Genomic DNA, 18615 nt, shown 5'->3' with positions numbered 1-18615 from the left:
CTAAGCCCTGGAAATTTAAATATACAGCTTTTATTGGTTAGTTTCCTGAATCAAAATATAATTATAAAATTTTAAATACTTACTACAAATATAAAGGTAATTAAAAACGTTTCATGTTTATATTTTATTTATTTCCTAACTTTCATTAAAGGTTCGATATTTTGTCATGTTTATATACGACGGTGTACGTTTTCATACAGAGTAATTGGTACTTGTTTTGACATTGACTAAATAGCCATAGACTCGATTAGGAATTTCAGATGCATTTTATTAAATAAATTAAGATACTTATGAACTCCATGAGGAGCTCGGTGGCGCAGCGGTTAACGCGCTCGGTCTGCGATTGTTGAAGTAAAACAACTTTCGCAAAGGCCGGTCATTGGATGGGTGACCACAAAAAAAAAAGTTTTCATCTCGAGCTCCTCCGTGCTTCGGAAGGCACGTTAAGCCGTTGGTCCCGGCTGCATTAGCAGTCGTTAAAAACCATCAATCCGCACTGGGCCCGCGTGATGGTTTAAGGCCCGATCTCCCTACCCATCCATAGGGAAGGCCCGTGCCCCAGCAGTGGGGACGTTAATGGGCTGATGATGATGATGATGATGAACTCCATAGAAACATAGTTGGTTCATCTATCTATTGTGCTACGGAAACCTGGAGGGCCAAAAGGGCCACATCGAAGCAATTCATCTAAGAAAGCAATATTGCTTTTTACCATTTGTTTGCATTGTCGCACTTACTTTTATATATGCGCAAATGTCAAATTGTAATATTGCTTTCTTAGATGAATTGCTTCGATGTGGCCATTTGAAACTCCCAAGTAACTATCTGAATGGTTAATAGGGTTCACTTACCATTGCGGGTTAACAGGACTTTACTGAGATTACGGAATGGTCACCTGAAATACCACGGTTATCCGTACTTACTTCCTTATTTACGGTCGCAGTTCCACTGGCACTAAAACTAGCAGCACCCTATAATGGCTGTTTCGACATAATAAAGTACAACAATTCTCTTCGTCAATGAATCAGAATAAGAATCATTTATTCAACGTAATTATCGTAGATAAACTTGTTGAAGATCAATTTAACATTTTTGAATCTACGTCATTTTTCGCAAGGTGTTATAAGCTGAGGAGAAGAAATGACAAGAAACTGCAACAGCAACACATCTTTTAAAAAACAAATGAGGGTATAATACATTACAAGTTATTTAATAATTAGAGGAACACATTAAATACCAGACATTTTTATCATTTAGGTAATCTTATAAGAAGCTTTTTACATAAATTAAGCTTTACATGAGCTTTAAATTTATTTTGTGACATATTCAAAATACTGTCTGGTACTTTGTTGTAAAAACGTATACATAACCCCAAAAAGATGAATTTAATTTACTTAGCCTAGAATTTAGAATAGTAATTTGATCCTTGTATTGTCTTGTGGATCTTTAGTCAGTCGGCCCCATCGTAAAATCGGCCCCGGGGCCGAGTTGACATATATGTATATGTATGTGTGCTTGCGAGTGCGCGTGTGTGGTTTCGAATCCAGCACAGGCCTAAACCAATGTACGTCGAATTTGTTTTTGGACCATAAATGATTATCACGTGCTCAGCTGTCAAGGAAAATATCGTGCGGAAACCCACTTTCCCGAGAAATGCATTTTCTTTTTTATGTGACCTAACTTGTATTGGGCTGGTTTTCCCTTCGCGAGTTGGAAAGTCAGACAGGCAGTCGGTTCTGTAAAAAACCGGACCTGTCAAATCTTCAGGTTAGGTAAGCGGAGCGGCGGAGATGAAGTTGCTGAAATGTGGCTCTGTTCCTCAATTAACATAATATATACTTAACATAATAGATGTTCCATGAGTTAAGAATAGTTCACTCTATATAGAGTTTAAACTCACATGTGGAAATGTTTCAATAATCCCCTCATCAAAACCCCAATAGCTCACCTCAAAGGGTTTCAAAATAGTCTAGAGATGTTATTCTGGAAATGGTACCTGAAATAGACGTCACTTTATAATCGCATTTAAAGTCCAACGCAGGGCAATCAAGAACGCTCTGAAACCATCACAATACAAAGACGGTAATGAATACTCAACTGAAGTGAAAGTAGAGCTACAGACGAAAAGTTACTTACAGAATGAGACCCCAGGGCATTGACCTGTCTTCTTCACGTGTCTACATATTTCACGTCACTCATTCATGAGGGGAAAAATACAAAAAAAAAATGTTGTGGGTATTTTTAATCAAGTGTGTCGGGATTAGAAAGATGAGAGCGAATCAAAATAGAATCAATGGCGTTTCGAGGAATTCGGATATATTTTTTAAATCACTTTGATTTAGTGTGACGTATCATTTGCAGAATGAGTTATTTTGAGGGGGGCCCAAAGAGACTTGGTGACGCTCGGTTGACCGAGAGATGAAAATTCTCACCGTATCATCGGAGCAAGTACTAGTCACGAGTACTAATATGTATGAACTTTGAAACCATGTCACATTAACTTTTTTGACAAATTAAACCGTAAGTCTTAGTCAATTTCAAATATGATAGTGCGACAGTGTTCTATAGTGGGTACATGATATTGTTCACGACTGTACAGAGGCTGCAAATGATCGTGAGGAGTGGAAATGTGTTATTCAAGCCCTCCTACATCCCAACACCTGACATTTCAGGTTTAAAATACAGCCCGCGCGGCGCTAGTGTCGTAGACTCTGCTTAGAAATATTATAACTTGTCAATTAGTTTCATCAACATTCGTGGACTTGTTTCATGACGCGAACTACATATATTTTACATCTAGTATCTTTAAGTCTTAGCGTAACATAAGCTCATTACTATATTGCAACGGGGTAGTCAGAGGTACATGCATCGCAAGGTAAACTAAGTACCCACTCATCACCGAGCATACTGTTAGACCAATGTGATAGGTCGTGAGCCGTATCGATAGTGGTCGAGCTAACTGTGTCAATGAAAATTGCACTTAAGATAAATTAACTCATTGTAATTTTCGTCACAATGGTTTCTAATATTTTAATATTTCGCTATAGTATTTTGTCCTACTAGCGATTTCAAACAACACTTTTTGGAATATTCTTCTATCGTCTGGTTTGTGAGGTGGATTACCAACCTCATCAAACCTGGTGTCAAGGTTATTGTTGAGCCGTCAAAGACCCCTGACATGGCTCATGTAACGGCTACGTACTTGCATCAGTAAGTAGTAACCGGGACCAACGGCTTAACGTGCCTTCCGAGCACGGATCATCTTACTTTTGGCCATCAGGTGATCAGCCTGTAATGTCCTAGCCTAGCTAGGAATCGCAAAGTGATTTTTGCGATTTGTCCCCACCAGGATTCGAATCCGGGACCTGCGGATTGTGAGCAAAACGCTCAACCACTGAACCACGGAGGCCGTTATTCTTTGGAATGTAATACACTCATTCTGCCATTCAGTCATCATAGCTCATGAAAATAACATTCCTTTATAAATTATTAAAAAAAAAAAACATCCTGAATGAAGAACCCATTCTTTCACTATTGCTGTGATGAGACTTTACTTGTTCCTAGCGAGACAAAAGACTGGTTTCATAATATTATGTTTCTTATCTTGACCATTATCCCGTGAAAGTTCAAATTAGTTTCAGTACATCGCACGAGCTCCAAACGTTATCATCTCTTACCTTTTGTTAAAGTAAATAAGTAAATGCTAATCTTATTATAAGTAGTGATTGTGATAAGTCGTAGCTGACTTTGCAAACTGTATCTGCAATTTTTTGCTGAAATAATTTGTTTATTATTGACAGTAGCAGTGCAAATCAGATTCGCCAATAAAATCGGATACGTTAGTTAGCGACGTCAGCCGCGAAGTGAGTGTTGTGCACATTTTTTTTTTTTTTGCTATACGCAGTAATAATATTGTACAAAAGTATCCATATTCATTACAAATGAATTAGTAAAATAAAATATTTTCATTAAATCTCCACCATTATAGACGGCGATACGGCTCACCATCTATCACGCTGGTTTCGAACTTATGATATACCCCATTTGGGGTATACTCATAAGCTTTTTTTTTTTTGTGTCTCTAGTGGTGCGTTACATTTTTGTTTACTTAATATTTCACACACATTTTATATTCTACAGCTGAGGTGTAGAATATAAAATGGTGTTAGTTTGAAATGCCAATTTTATTTAGATTCCCTGAAATTTTCGTAAAAACTTTACTCTTACTTTATTACGAACCACCAGTGCCGTAACTAGCCTTTTATGCGCCCGGTGCGAGCTTTCAAAACTGCGCCCTTGAAAAATGCTCTAACCAGGCTCTGACAATAAAGTGGACAAATGTGCATAAAAATAAATCTATCAATTTTTTTTTCGAAGGTATAGGTACTTAGTAGATTTCTTTAAGATAAAAATTGTTTATTCAAAAATATTTGCTCAAATACAGAAATGACACAAAGTACTCGATAGTAAAGACCCAAGGCTAAGGTAAACCGTAATCACAAAAAAAGGACAGCTACCTACTCAAAGATTTACTTTCCGCGCTTTTCTCAAGTCCTTGATTACATTGTCATACGACAGGAGCCGTGTTATGTCGCGTTCAATCGACAAAATCGCTAGGCCAGACAATCTTTCTTGGCCCATCGTCGAGCGCAGGTACGTCTTTATTAATTTGAGCTTACTGAATGATCTCTCGCAGCTTCCTGCCTGCTTCCTGAGAGAGATTGTAGCTTCCTACAGTCACTGGCATCGTTAAAAATATCTTTATAGCGACTACTACATTGGGAAACATTTCCTTTAAATCCAGTTCCACTATAGCTTTGAGAAGACCCATACTTGACTGACATTCACATTTATCAAATAATGTAGTCGCTTCAACTTGACTCTTCAAAGTTTCTATTTCGGCCCAAAATTCTGTGGCATTTATATCTGCAGAATATTTGATACTCAAATCAGCTGCATGTTTTTTTAGTTCTTCAACCGAATATGTAGTTATGTGTTTTACGGTCAAAAAACCGAAAGAGTGGCGTAGTTTTTCGAATCGCCATTTTAATTCAGAAATTACCTATTGTATCTATTGCTTCATTTATCTGAATTTTGAAACTTTGTTGCTGAGTAATGTAGTAGCCGGCGTCTGAACTTTCACTTAAATCGTGTCTTTTTACTCGTTTTCGTCGCTTTTCAGGAAAATTGTCTTCAATGTCACATTGTTCACAAATTCGTTTTGCCTTTTCGAAAACAATGTCCATAGTGTCGCGAATATTCTGAATCTGGCTTGTCAATAAAATAAAATCATAGTTACGGTATAGGTACTTTTGTTTGTGTATGTAATATTGCGAGCAAGACAAGGTTTGTCTGATGTGTCGTGACGTGACGCATCAGAACTGTATCGGTTCCATACATAAGCCATCACAACACAACACGTTACGCACTAGTGTGAACGTTACCATCCTACTAATATTATAAACGCGAAAGTTTGTATGGATGGATGGATGGATGTTTGTTACTCTTTTACGCAAAAACTACTGAATGGATTTTAATGAAACTTTACAATAATATAGCTTATACATCAGAATAACACATAGGCTACAATTTACTTATAAACATATTGTTCGAAATACTAATCCTGCGCAGACGAAGTCGCGGGCACCAGCTAGTACTAAATGTATGAAACCGATACCGTTCTGACGCGTCACGTCACGACACATCAGACAAATATAAAACCACCTTTACAAGTGTTGTTGTTTCAAGATCGCTTGAAAAATGCTATATAGATATAGATAGTACAGAGGGCGCGTCTACCATGCATGAAACAAAACTAGATACTGGTCTGGTCATTTCTGCGCCCCTCCAGGGTCTGCGCCCTGTGCCTGGGCACCGCTGGCACCGCCCTAGTTACGGCACTGCGAACCACGTACCCTTTCCGTGTTTCTTTCATGTTCAACGAAACAATATAACAATAACTTCTACACAAAAAAGTTAAAGGCGAAATGTTCAAAGCTGTGTTTTTCTTTACAGGTACAAAGGAGTCATGTGACATCGCAACAGTATGTTCGAGGAATAGTGTTGTGACAGTGTCGGTAACGCGGTGTCGATAAAACGTCGATAAAAATGGCGCGAGTTTTGTTCGCGCTTCTGCCGGTGTTAGCGTCCGCGGCCGCCGTGGCGCTAGTGTCGCTAGAGACAGACGGTTGTAACCCTGATAAGATGACTGTGTACAAAATGGTGCTCCATACATATTGGACAAGGGAGAAGTTTCCGAAGCATTACCCCGATTGGAGACCGCCGGCGCAGTGGTCCAAGATTTACGGTGAGTGTCCCATGTTTATTGCGACTTTAATGTATCGCTTCTATAATTTAGAGCTGCTCAGTCGACAGTGCAACTTAGTGTGTCATGGGAGAATTTTACTGCCATTATGTACTTTGGAAAATTGGTTACCACGTCGGAACGTGTTTAAACTTGAGAAAATGCATGAGATAGTCAACGTGGTCCTGTGGTGCATCGACAAGCTTCTCAAACGAGGAGCGCCGGTTCGAATCCTGGTGCCTGGTATATTGTTTTTGAAGAATGTAGTTTAGAAAGTCCTTCATTGGATTTTTATTTGTCTTAGTGACAGGAGAATTATATAGGAGTAAGCGGGACCTTGTGAAACTTACCCCTGTTGGAAACATTAAAATATTAATTGACAATACTATTTCAAAGTCGTAACATAAGTTTTTTTGTATGGCAATACTGCCCTACCGGAGCGTCACGAGGCGCGCATAGTTTTGTAACAAATTTAAAAAAAAACTAAAAAACCCAATAAATAGTGAATATTAGTAAACAAAGGAGTTTAAGTTTTCACCACCGCCAGCACCACGCCACGACAGGAGACACCTCCACTTACAGTGCGGCATGGGACGTACGACCCCTGTAATTTCTAACAGCGCGGGTAGAGCCAAACGTAGTTAGAAGACAACTTGCAGCCACTTTTGGTATAAAAAAAAATACAAAAATATTTATTCAAAAGAGACGGTATAACAATGCTTATTACACTGCGATATCCACACTAGGCATGCCTGTGTCGTGGGTATCACTTCAGAAAAACTGTTTACTAGGACTATACCTGTCACAGAACTACATACAAATAAATAAACGAAAAAATAAATAAAGTGCTAGGAAGGATACAACGAACTATGTGATGACAAATGCGTAGGAGAGCAAATTAAGCCGTTGCACGTTGGTGCCGGCTGTTACCCATCAGAAACACCTTCACCAACTCGCAGTTGAACGTGGTGGTGTATGCTCCATACCCCCTCAATTTTTCCTATAATTTTACTTTATATAGTTTTTATCCAATTATTATTTAACTTCTACTTTTAAGTTACCTGAAATACGTGTACATGTTGTTTTATTACCTATTCGTTTAAAATTTTTACTTGAATGTTGTATGATATAACATAGGGTCATTGTCCGTTGAATTTTATTCATACACTGTTTTAGATTTACGCGGTTATTATCATAATTAAAACACATAATAACGGGTTCTTACCGCGTTTAAATCAGGGATATGAGACTCCCGATATTTCGACACTGTTGCAAGTGCCATGCACACGGGATGACTGATGTCATCATATCCCTGATATAACAGCAGTCTCATATCCCTGATTCAAACGTGGTAAGAACCCGTTGTTATGTGTTTGAATTTTATTTATGTAATTTTTTATGTATATACCGATGGTGTATCTTAAAGAAATAAGTTTGACTGCAGGGACACCTGTATCCATAATAATAATGATCTGTCGTATTTAGACAGGAAACAAACACTCATTCTTTCGGTTTTTACGACATACGCGATAAGAAAACCAACAAACAAACAACGCGGCGTTTAATACTACGTATAGTAAGAATCTACTGTGTCTAAATATTTTACCGTATTTAATTGAAAATCTGCCTAAAAGTATTATATTATTAATTATTCTATTCACCATACATTTTCATTTTCATTTCATTCACACAGAAATACTAATAAATTGCCCCAATAAACGATAAGTTGAAAATTTGCATTGTTAATTTGCATAGAAGTTTGAATTAATACGAGTACTTATTTATGATTCAATAATGACACGGATTCATTAAAATTCAATTCGAATTGAAAACGGGAAAATTGCTGATTAAATGAAGAAATTATTAATGGTTTTATCCGTCGCTTCCGTGGCTCTTAGGAGTACGCATGTGTTATGTATTTATTTAGTAAGGTCCTCTGTGATCCGGTGGTTAAGCGTTATTGGGCTCACAATCCGCAGGGTCCGGATTTGAATCCCAGTGAGGAAAGAGGAAAGTCCAATAGTGAGAACTAGGGGGTTAAAATGGCCACCTTTAAGCAATTCATGTCAGAAAGCAATAATGCAATTTGACATTTGCGCATTTAAAAGTAAGTGCGCAATGCAAACAAATGTCAAATTGCAATATTGCTTTCTTAGATGAATTGCTTCGATGTTGCCATTTTAACCTCCCTGGCCACACGCCTCCCTTCAAAAAAAGTACGGAGAATTTAGCCCGCAGTAGTGATGAAAAAACGATATGTCCTATTCAATGAAGTCGGTTAAAAATCAGAACTTAAAAAGTTTGTTTTGTTCTATGACCACTCCAAATCTGTAGAACCGATTTCACAAAGTCTTTTGCTGTTAGAAAATCTTATTCTGCGTTACAGTAGCGTTTTCCGAAGTAATTTGCAACACACTATCTATAATCTACAAGGTGAGGCTTGGAAAAATTACAATGTTTTTGTAATAAATAGAATAAAATTTATTTAAGGCTGATATTTTCACACACATAGGAGATTATAAGGTGATATGAGTAAAGTATTGGCTGAAGAACCTGCGTGGTTAGTGGTTAGAAGTTAAAAGGTTTGCCTTACGACCTAAAGGTCGTGTACGGTCACGAGCATTAATATGTACACACTATGGTACCATGTCACATTAACTTTTTGACAAATTGAACTGTAAGTCTCACTAAATGTCAAATATGTTAGTGCGACAGATTCCTAAAGTGTGTACATTATATTGCTCATGACTGTAAATGTTTTTTTTTTCTTTGACTCCTCTTTTTACGGATTTGCCTCAGTTTAAATTACTCGTCCGGACAAATGGAGAGCGCTGAAGGCTCTCATCCGATACAAAAAATTAAGTTTTCTTCTCATAACTCATAACCACCTCTCCCGTCACATCACGGCGAGTGTGTATGGTATATAATACTCGGTTATAAAATTACTGGCATTAAAAACTGATTGTTTTAATACAATGACCCATGTAACCGCAGATTTGATTCTCGGAATAAATCCACAGTGATTCATTGTGAATCAGTGATTACAATTATACGAGTAATATGCTTTAATACAGTGTGACTGTTTGATGCGTTTCACAGATGTGTCTTTGTGATTAATAAAGTAAATAAATTATAACATAACAGCATCACGCCTGTATCCACGAAGGGGTAGGCAGAGGTGTACAGTATACACACCCACTTCTCGTCAGCTATGTTTAAGTCCCATGTAATAGAGAACGACCACGTATATTAGTTTTTTCTTTTATCGTGTGAGTTTTGAGGTGGATTACCAACCCCATCTACGCTGGTGTCAGGGTTACTATTGAGCCGCCAAAGGCCCCTGACACGGCTCATGTAACGACTACTTACTTAGATCAGTAAGAAATAACCGGGACCAACACACTAACTTTCGTCAACGTGGACGATTTGGGAGGGTGGTCATTTTGGGAGTTGCCGTTTTGGGAAGTAGACTTTTTGGGAAAGTGGACGATTTGGGAGGGTGGTCATTTTGGGAGTTGCCGTTTTGGGAACTAGACGATTTGGGACAGTGGACGATTTGGGAGGGTGGTCATTTTGGGAGTTGCCGTTTTGGGAAGTAGACGATTTGGGACAGTGGACGATTTGGGACAGTGGTCATTTTGGGAGTTTCCGTTTCGGGAACTAGACTTTTCGGGAAAGTGGACGATTTGGGAGGGTGGTCATTTTGGGAGTTACCGTTTTGGGAACTAGACGATTTGGGACAGTGGTCCTTTTGGGAAGTAGACCTTTTGGACCGAAACGTTTCGGACAATTAGGTGACCAGCCTGTAATGTCCTAACCAAACGAACGATCAAAAAGTGATTTTTGTGATATGTCCCCACCGCGAGCTGAACCCGAGACCTTCGGATCGTGAGCTGAACGCTGAAATCACTGGACCACGGAGGCCGTATCAGTTATTATGATCTAAACATAAATTTAAACTTATAAAGTCCCCATAAAAGGCCGCCAGATCGTACTGTATCTATCATCCATTTGTGCAAATTTGTTTTGTATGTTGTGTGCAATAAAGTATTTGATTTGATTTTTGATTTGATAAATTCGAATTCAGCGGTTTAGAGTCCGAGCCAGTATTCGAACCCGTGACGCTAGTAAGTGTAAGTAAGTGTAAGTCACGCGTTCACGGTCACGTTCTCCGCACGGGGCTATCACGAACAAAGAACGGGTGAATTAAAAAAATAATGTCCAGAAAAATAGAAACAACTGTCGTTGAGAAAGCTGGATGTGATTCCCTTAGGGTTCCCAAACTATACGTACACCTACCATAAACAGAACATCATCATCATCATCATCAGCCTTACGACGCCCACTGTTGGGTATAGGCCTCCCCCAAGGATCTCCACGACGATCGGTCCTGCGCTGCCCGCATCCAGCGTCTTCCCGCGACCTTCACCAGATCATCGGTCCACCTTGTAGCGGGCCTACCCACTGAGCGTCGTCCGATATACATAGTCATAAACAGAACACCCACCAAATATATTTTATTTTAAAAAACCTCACATCAAATTATTACAAATGAAAGTAAACAGAAAAAAAAATTGACTAAATAATTTCGCGGACTCCTAGTGACATTACCACTAATACTTTCATAGCATTTGACTGATCACCTGATTGTCCGAAAGTAAGATGATTCGTGTTTCGGAAGGCACGTTAAGCCGTTGGTCCCGGTTACTACTTACTGATGCAAGTTAGTAGTCGCTACATGAGTCATGTCAGGGGCCGTTGGCGGTTCAATAGTAATCCTGACACTAGGGTTGATGAGGTTGGTAATCTACCCCACAACACACACGATAAAATAAGTTAGCATTTGATGGGATTTAATGGAGTTTAGGCAAAAACGAGCGCCAAAAATATCCAATCACTGATTAAGAAGAAAGAAAGAAAGAAAGAAACGTTTATTATAAGGGACACCACAGTTACAAATATAAAACAAATATATAATTTAAAACACGGAGTAACACACAACTTACAATCAAACAAAACACATAATAAAAACAACATACACGAGAAATACAAATAATTGAGTGTATGGACTGGTCAACGATGGTGTGGTGATGGTGGTGGTGATTATGGCTTAGCGACAACTATAAATACTTAAGTACCTACTAAAATAAAAAATCTCCCTATCCATCCATAGGGAAGGCCCGTGCCCCAGCAGTGGGGACGTTAATGGGCTGGTGATGATGATGAAAATAAAAAATAATCTTTATAATAAATATCAACCATACTAATGAGCGGTTGAAAAATATGCCACTTGATTCACATACATTATGAATGAGCTCATAACGTCACGTCACATATACTCCGCTTCACAATAGAAAGTGTCCCGTGATGTAAAACTAAAAATACCAAAATCCTATTATCATCTGAAACAAACGCCTGTGACTAATACAGAGCATTAATAACGACTTCAAAGTCGAAGAAAAAGTTTCAGAACGCGCTATTAATTTTATCTGTGGAGAGGAGACACAGTGTAATTTAATTAGATCAATTTGACAGTATCTCAACTCTTAAGTAAAATGGAATTCAGTTGGAAAATAACTCTTACAGTTTTTGTTCTTACAAATTATAAATCGCAAGGACCAGGTAACGATATTACATTGCGTTATAAAATAATGTTCAAATAATGATCTTCGCCTATGACAACATAACCATAATATAGGCTTTTGCCTAGGTTTTAGTCATTACAAAATTAGAGCAATGTAAAATAACATTATAATATACTTAACAAAAATGTCATTCAGAAGAAAAATGACAAACGTTAAAAATGTAAAAGAAAACTTCTACATAATAAAAGTAGGTATTTTATTTTAATATTTCCCCTGTAGTAATCAAATTACAACTTCTAGCCTATAACAATAAGAAATTGGGTAGGTACCTACTTAAATATAATTCATTCCCTCACACCACTGGTTTGTTTACACTACGTCTCCCACTACCGCGACGGCGGCTGGCATAACGCCAAAAGCGTGCGTCAAAATAGACACTTATCGATAGAGACGGGAAGCAGGTACAGTGACAACACTATTATGTTACAGCCCGGACACTCCATAGTAAAATCTCATTCTTACCGAGCATAAGAGCGAGATAAAGACTCCGTGCACTCTCCCTCACTCCTTAACGGCTTACGGCTTCAATAGACTAAAGTGGTCCCCGTCGAGGGGGTGAGGTAATTCAAGCTCGCGCCAAGCTCCTATTAGTACGGGGCGGAGAGTGTCCCTTCTATACGTAGCCGCGTAGTAACATAAGCAAGTATATCCCAATGAGGTAGTCAGAGGTACATCCATCGCAAGATGAACTAAGTACCAACACCTCAGCGAGCTTTCTGTTAGACTAACATCATAGGTGCCGTATCGTCTATAATGGTTGACCTAACTGTGTTAGTTAAAACTGTACTTAAGATAAATTAATAACTCACTGGTGAAAGCCAGTACTGGGGTTCGAACCGGGCTCCCCGTTATTAAAAACAACCCAAACCACAGGAATAATACTACGTACGTAACTCTCCGCTCCCCACCGCGCCGGCTGAGTTACGTTTACCTCACCCCCTCGAAAATGGTTTAGTCTTCAATCGTATGACAACAGGTGTCATACACAGATGCGCTTGTACGATAACGTCCTTATGTAGTGTGGTGTCTGTATAAAACGAGATGTTTTGTATGAAGTGTCCGGGGTGTGTCTATGATTAGGGAAGCTATTATTTCGGGAAGCGTATTTCGGAACTGCACATGAAACTGGGTTGGAACAACAAACCGTAACTTTACATATCTACATACGAGTACTTTATCAGTATATGTAGATATGAAGTTCATGAGCGTAGTAATCACGACATGGTTTGTCTTTGAAAATAGATTCGCCTTTGACTGCTGCGGGTTTTGAAGTTTGGCGACTAAATATACAGTTAAACGATATGTTATCTCCAAAACTACTAATTGACAGCAATGTGAAATGGATATGTTCGACGAAACGGATGGTATCCTGTTCCTTTATGACTTCCCCGCCTTACCTTTCTCGTCTGGAAGAAATCGCTTTAAGTCATAAGGCCGACATTTGCCATGTATCTAGTTAAGTCTCTTTTGAAACTATAAAGTATATTTGTATTTGTCAGATCCTTTAATTTGTGAACGGCTTCCGTGGTCTAGTTGTAAGAGAGTTGGTTTTTCGATCTAGAGGCCCACGCCCAGGCTTCTATTCCCAAATCACTAAGTGATTACTAGTTTGGTTAGGACATTGCGGTCTAATCACCCGATTGTCCGAAAATAAGATTATTCGTGCTTTGATAATCTAATAGTAAGAATATCCATGCATCGGATGGGGTCCCTTCTCATGTGCGTGAATCAGTGAGAAATTATCTAGACTCACTAGGTAAGCTCTTCAAATATTAGCACAATCTTCGTCGTTATAAGTACTTAACTTTTTCTCTACAAACACAGAGTTTACATAAGTTTTCATGTCACGTAAACTTCTCAAATACCGCGCTTGACACGCTGTCAAAATTGAAAATAATATGTGACAAGTGACTTTCAGGCGCCATGTCAGAGCGTTAGACTGATTTTAACCATTTTTTTTGTTTTGGTTTTCCCCGAAGGGCAAGGCAAAGGGAACCATACAGCCATGTCTCATGTATTTTTTTTCTTGATGATGATTACTAAAATGATGAAAGGTGATGACGATGAATGATAAGACCTAAGCCTAAGCCTTAACCCACCCTCGGACCCAAACGAATTAACTCAATAGTCCGAATAAACTTTCGAATTATAAAGCGGCTTGTTGGCACGAAGCGAAAATAGATACACTTTGATAGATAGGTACACTTTGTTTATTGAATATTCCGATATAATAACACTAGGTATCGCGAATGATTTCCGACTAACTTAATGTGATTATAAACCACAAAACACCACTTCGTATTAATTATTTAGATTATCTAATGAAGAAAGCTTCCGTCCCGTTCCCGTTCGCGCCAAAAAGCCATAACCAATGACAATGTTGAATGCTATTATGTGATTTGCGAACGATTTTGTGAGTTCTTAGCATTAACCTTGTATATGTCACCGTAAAATTGTAAATAACGTTAGATTATAATCTATCTCGCGAGATTGTGAACTGTCGAAAAATTGTGAAACGTAATATACTGCTTACAATTTAACGTATTATTATTCGTCAGATTATAATCTATCGAAGTAAAACTGTTAAATCACAATCTTACAATTGTCAAATTGTCAACTGTCCGACGGCTGTCCCTGATTGGTCGGCTTTACAGTAGACCGTTCTGTGTCCATAGAGTTAGGAATAAAACACAGGTGTCAGTCAAATAAAATAAATGCTCTTCAAGATTGTAAAATCGAGTACGTATTTATTAATTATTTAGTAAGTAATCAATAATTCTGACATCACATGGTAAGAAAAAATGTATCAAAATTAAAAAATCTGAAACGTATCATTCAGTATACTTTTTGTGTGTAAGATAAACATGTTGGCGGCATAGGGGTGGCCCAAGGGCCACCCCCGCCGCACCCTAACCTACTGTTATGCCTTGTAAAAATTATGACAAAACACTATTATTCTAAAAAAGAATTATGGATATCTATTTATTAATCCCAAAAATAAGTTATACCTAACAAACCAGTATTCCTAGATGTTATTATGGGAAAGTAAAACTATTATGCTAAAAAACGTTATGCAAAAAGGATTATGATAATTAAAATTATGACAAAAACATTTATGCATTTTAAGAGAATCCCAAATTAACATTATGCTCACTCTAATAGTTTTGTAACTCTATGGTATAGCACGCGAGGTGCGTTTCGTATCACAATTTGACGGTTTCACTTCGATAAATTATAATCTACCGAAAAATAATACGTTAAATTGTGAGCAATATGATACGATTCATAATTATTCGACAGTTCACAATCTCGCGAGATTCAAATCGATAGATTATAATCTAACGTTATTTACAATTTTACGGTGACATATATAAACAAATAGACTACCTCTGTAAAAAAGTCTCCGCCCTAAGCGACGCCGTGTCAAGATCGAATTTAGTTGCAATGGGCATAATGACGACAGTGTTCAATCGATATTGTTCTTTATTTTAACACTCTTATCATCTTAATTTGTGGCAACAAACTTATGCTATCTACATAACTTAATGTATACGTATTTACAACACGGTTCGAAGGCAGAATTAAAAAAATCCTTAGCGACTGTGAGTCTGTTTGTTTGTCAGTGGTTCTTAGGGATCAATCTCGCTAAGACACCAACCGCCACCAGCTTGAAATTCGATGGCGAATCGAACTTCTTTTTGGCCTCTCATGCAATTCTCCCATGCCGCGCTCTCGTCGGTATATCATTCTCCATGCTACTTTTTAGGGAAAAATAGGGCAGTGGTTTCCCTCTTGCCTTCCGCTCCACAGTACTCTGTCTGACGCAAATGGGATTGCCCCCAGGGAAGTTTTTTTCAAAGCTGTACCAGGTCTCCTGTCGTCGGCCACTGAATTCTAGGCTACAGACCCTGTGACTTGCCCCTTCCGTCCGAGTTGGGAGTCATTTCCGCCTCTGCAACCGTTGAGATCTTCACCCGTATCTCTGGTTCATTCAAAAGCTCACAAATTATTAAGAAATTAAATATAAATGAAAAATCACTTATTTATACAAATTCTGGATGAATTCTCTGTTCTGTTTTCTTTCATTCCTCAAAACTCAACCTTTGAAGTTTGGGAATTGTTTAATTTACCCAGAGTACCCTCTGAGGTTCTTTTTAAAGGGAATTATATTATTAAAACAAATTATTTTGTTAAATAATTATGCCGGAGCTCAGAGCAGTAAGTCTAACTAATTATGGAGTAGGTACGTGCATTTTGTAGTCAAGCTGTTATTTCTGTTACTGGTACCTAGTACTTATTATCAAATGAGGCAAAAAGTGACTAATTGTAGGTTATTAAAAGTGTAAAATGAATGAATAAACATTTTTTTGTGAAATGCAATAAAAAATACTATGACCGAGTTTAAAAATTTGCACGTACTAGGTAAGCTTATACACTTTCCTTATAAAGTTTATACACTCTAGCTTTAAAAACTAAACAAACTGGCTGTAATGGGTTGTAAATTGCAATTCAAAAATCAAATAATATAATATTAGCTAGAGACGTTTTTCGTTTGTTTCCATCTTTGGACTTCGTATCAACAGTGGCTGCAAGTTGTCTTTGATTACTTGTGGCTCTGCCCACCCCATTAGGGATTACGGGCGTGAGTTTATGTATGTATGTATGTACGTTTTTCGAATTTAAAAAATCGTTTATTTTAAATATAGAATCATTGCTCGACACGTTTATGTCATTACCATGATGGTAATACCATCATTAATATACGAGCCACGCTCTTGTCGGGGTAGCATTCTCCATGCTACTTTTTTTAGGGAAAAATACGGCTGTGGTTTCCTTTTAATATTATATTAGGTATTACTTGGTTACCAGCTACTTGATAATTCCCAACTCTCGAGGTTGAGTACGAGTAGCTATGCGACCTACATACCTAATTACCTGCCTGAGCTTCCTGAGATTTATTAGAAAAATCTCACAGCCAGCAGACCGTAAGAATTCAACCCTTTGGGAAATTAAAACTTTTCGTCTCGTAAAATGTTTGTAATACTTTCTATACCTAGGTACATACTCGTACTCTTATGTTTTTGTAGTCTTCAGTTACGTAGAGGAGTTCTATGAAGGCCGCATAGATGTAATTCACCTATAAAACCAATCTTTTTCTCTTCTATCGTGTGGGTTGTGAGGTGGAGTACCAACCTCATCAACCCTGGTGTCAGGGTTACTATTGAGCCGCCAAAGGCCCCTGACATAGCTCATGTAACGACTATTTACTTACATCAGTAAGTAGTGACCGGGACCAACGGCTTAACGTGCCTTCCGAAGCACGGATCATCTTACTTAAACCAATATTGTGATTTGATATTTGATGTCATTTTCAATTATTTTCCTATACTTTTCTATGGACGAATATCGCTTTCAATATTGCTTTTTTAGATGAATTGCTTCTAAGTGGCATCTTTAAAAAGCCTGACCTTTTATCTAATATTTGACTCGATGAAAAAGTTGGACTATTTCAAAAACGCTCATAACCTCTAATGGGATAAGTAGAAACACAAGTTTTACCACACAATCTTTATAATCAGAAGCTAATCAATACCAACTTTTAAGTTCTAGGATAGATTAAAATTAATGTATTTTTTTAATTTTTAATGTTACATATTTGAGATTAAGGTAGAGCCATTGTAACCTAGTTGAATGTACGCTTAACTTTCACTGTGAGGTCATAGGTTCAGATCCAGCACGGCTGTAAATCTAGTTTTTGAATTATTTGTCACATGCTCAGCGGTGGCGAAGGAGAACATCGTGAGGGATCTCACATTACCGAAAACGGAGGTAGGTGACCTCACCTTTAATTGTGCTGGTTTTCCCTTTCGGTTGGAAGGTCAATCAGGCACTCGAATAGCTTCTAAAAATAACCGGTCTTGTTAAATTAAATAAGGTAAGCTGACCCTGTCTGAAAAACAGGATACCCACCTAACGCTAGGGAGAAGATGATGACTTAGTCTATATTTGCATTTTTTTACGTGACGTATAACTACTTGGCCAAACAAATGAGTAACGATAAGGACTCATACCCGTAGAATTGATTGGGAATGCTGTCACTACCTACTTTGCTAAAATCACTATTACTTGGCTTGGAGTATACTAAAAAACTGGTGGACAATACATAGTGTTAGTGACGTCGTAACTAATACTGAGGGGGGTGATTCAGACCATGACTCTGTGTTAATATCAAGTGGAATTTTCCGTCGCAAAATTCATATTTTTTTTATGGAAAATTCCACTTGATGACTCAAAATAATGAGTATCGTAACCGATGTCACTTACACCCCATTATAAGTACGTACAGATACGTAACAAGTACGTATAGGTGTTAGTGACAGCGTAACGAATACTGAAGTGAATGATTCAGACCACAATTTTGAGTTGATATCAAGTGGAATTTCCTCTCGGATAATAATAATTCATGAAATTGTTTGTGTTTTATTTAATTATTTTCAGTTCCATACTTTTGAGACCACAAATTCTACTTGATATCTGCTTAAAATCATGGGCTCAATCATGCCCCAATTTTTTCGTTACGATGTCACTAACACTTTGTATAATTAATTACTTCGCGCTTCCTATCACGTTGGTCTGACAGAAAGCTCGGTGAGGTGTGCACCTATT

The 18615-nt window shown here is 37.9% G+C and overlaps 1 protein-coding gene across 1 annotated transcript in view; it reads left to right on the top strand.

Moving 5' to 3' along the window:
* The window catches only part of LOC126371275 (spondin-2), a 75712-nt gene that overhangs the window by 23640 nt on the left and 33457 nt on the right, over window positions 1–18615 (top strand). The window contains exon 2 of the mRNA XM_050016561.1: window positions 6016–6307. Within this exon, the coding sequence (XP_049872518.1) occupies window positions 6109–6307 (199 nt within the window). The 5' untranslated portion in view covers window positions 6016–6108. The remainder of the gene's footprint in view (window positions 1–6015; window positions 6308–18615) is intronic.

Source organism: Pectinophora gossypiella, chromosome 12, assembly GCF_024362695.1.
Source record: "Pectinophora gossypiella chromosome 12, ilPecGoss1.1, whole genome shotgun sequence".
NCBI classification, from domain to species: domain Eukaryota; kingdom Metazoa; phylum Arthropoda; class Insecta; order Lepidoptera; family Gelechiidae; genus Pectinophora; species Pectinophora gossypiella.
The sequence above is the reverse complement of the archived record's forward strand: the minus strand, read 5'-3'. Positions and strand labels throughout refer to the sequence as shown.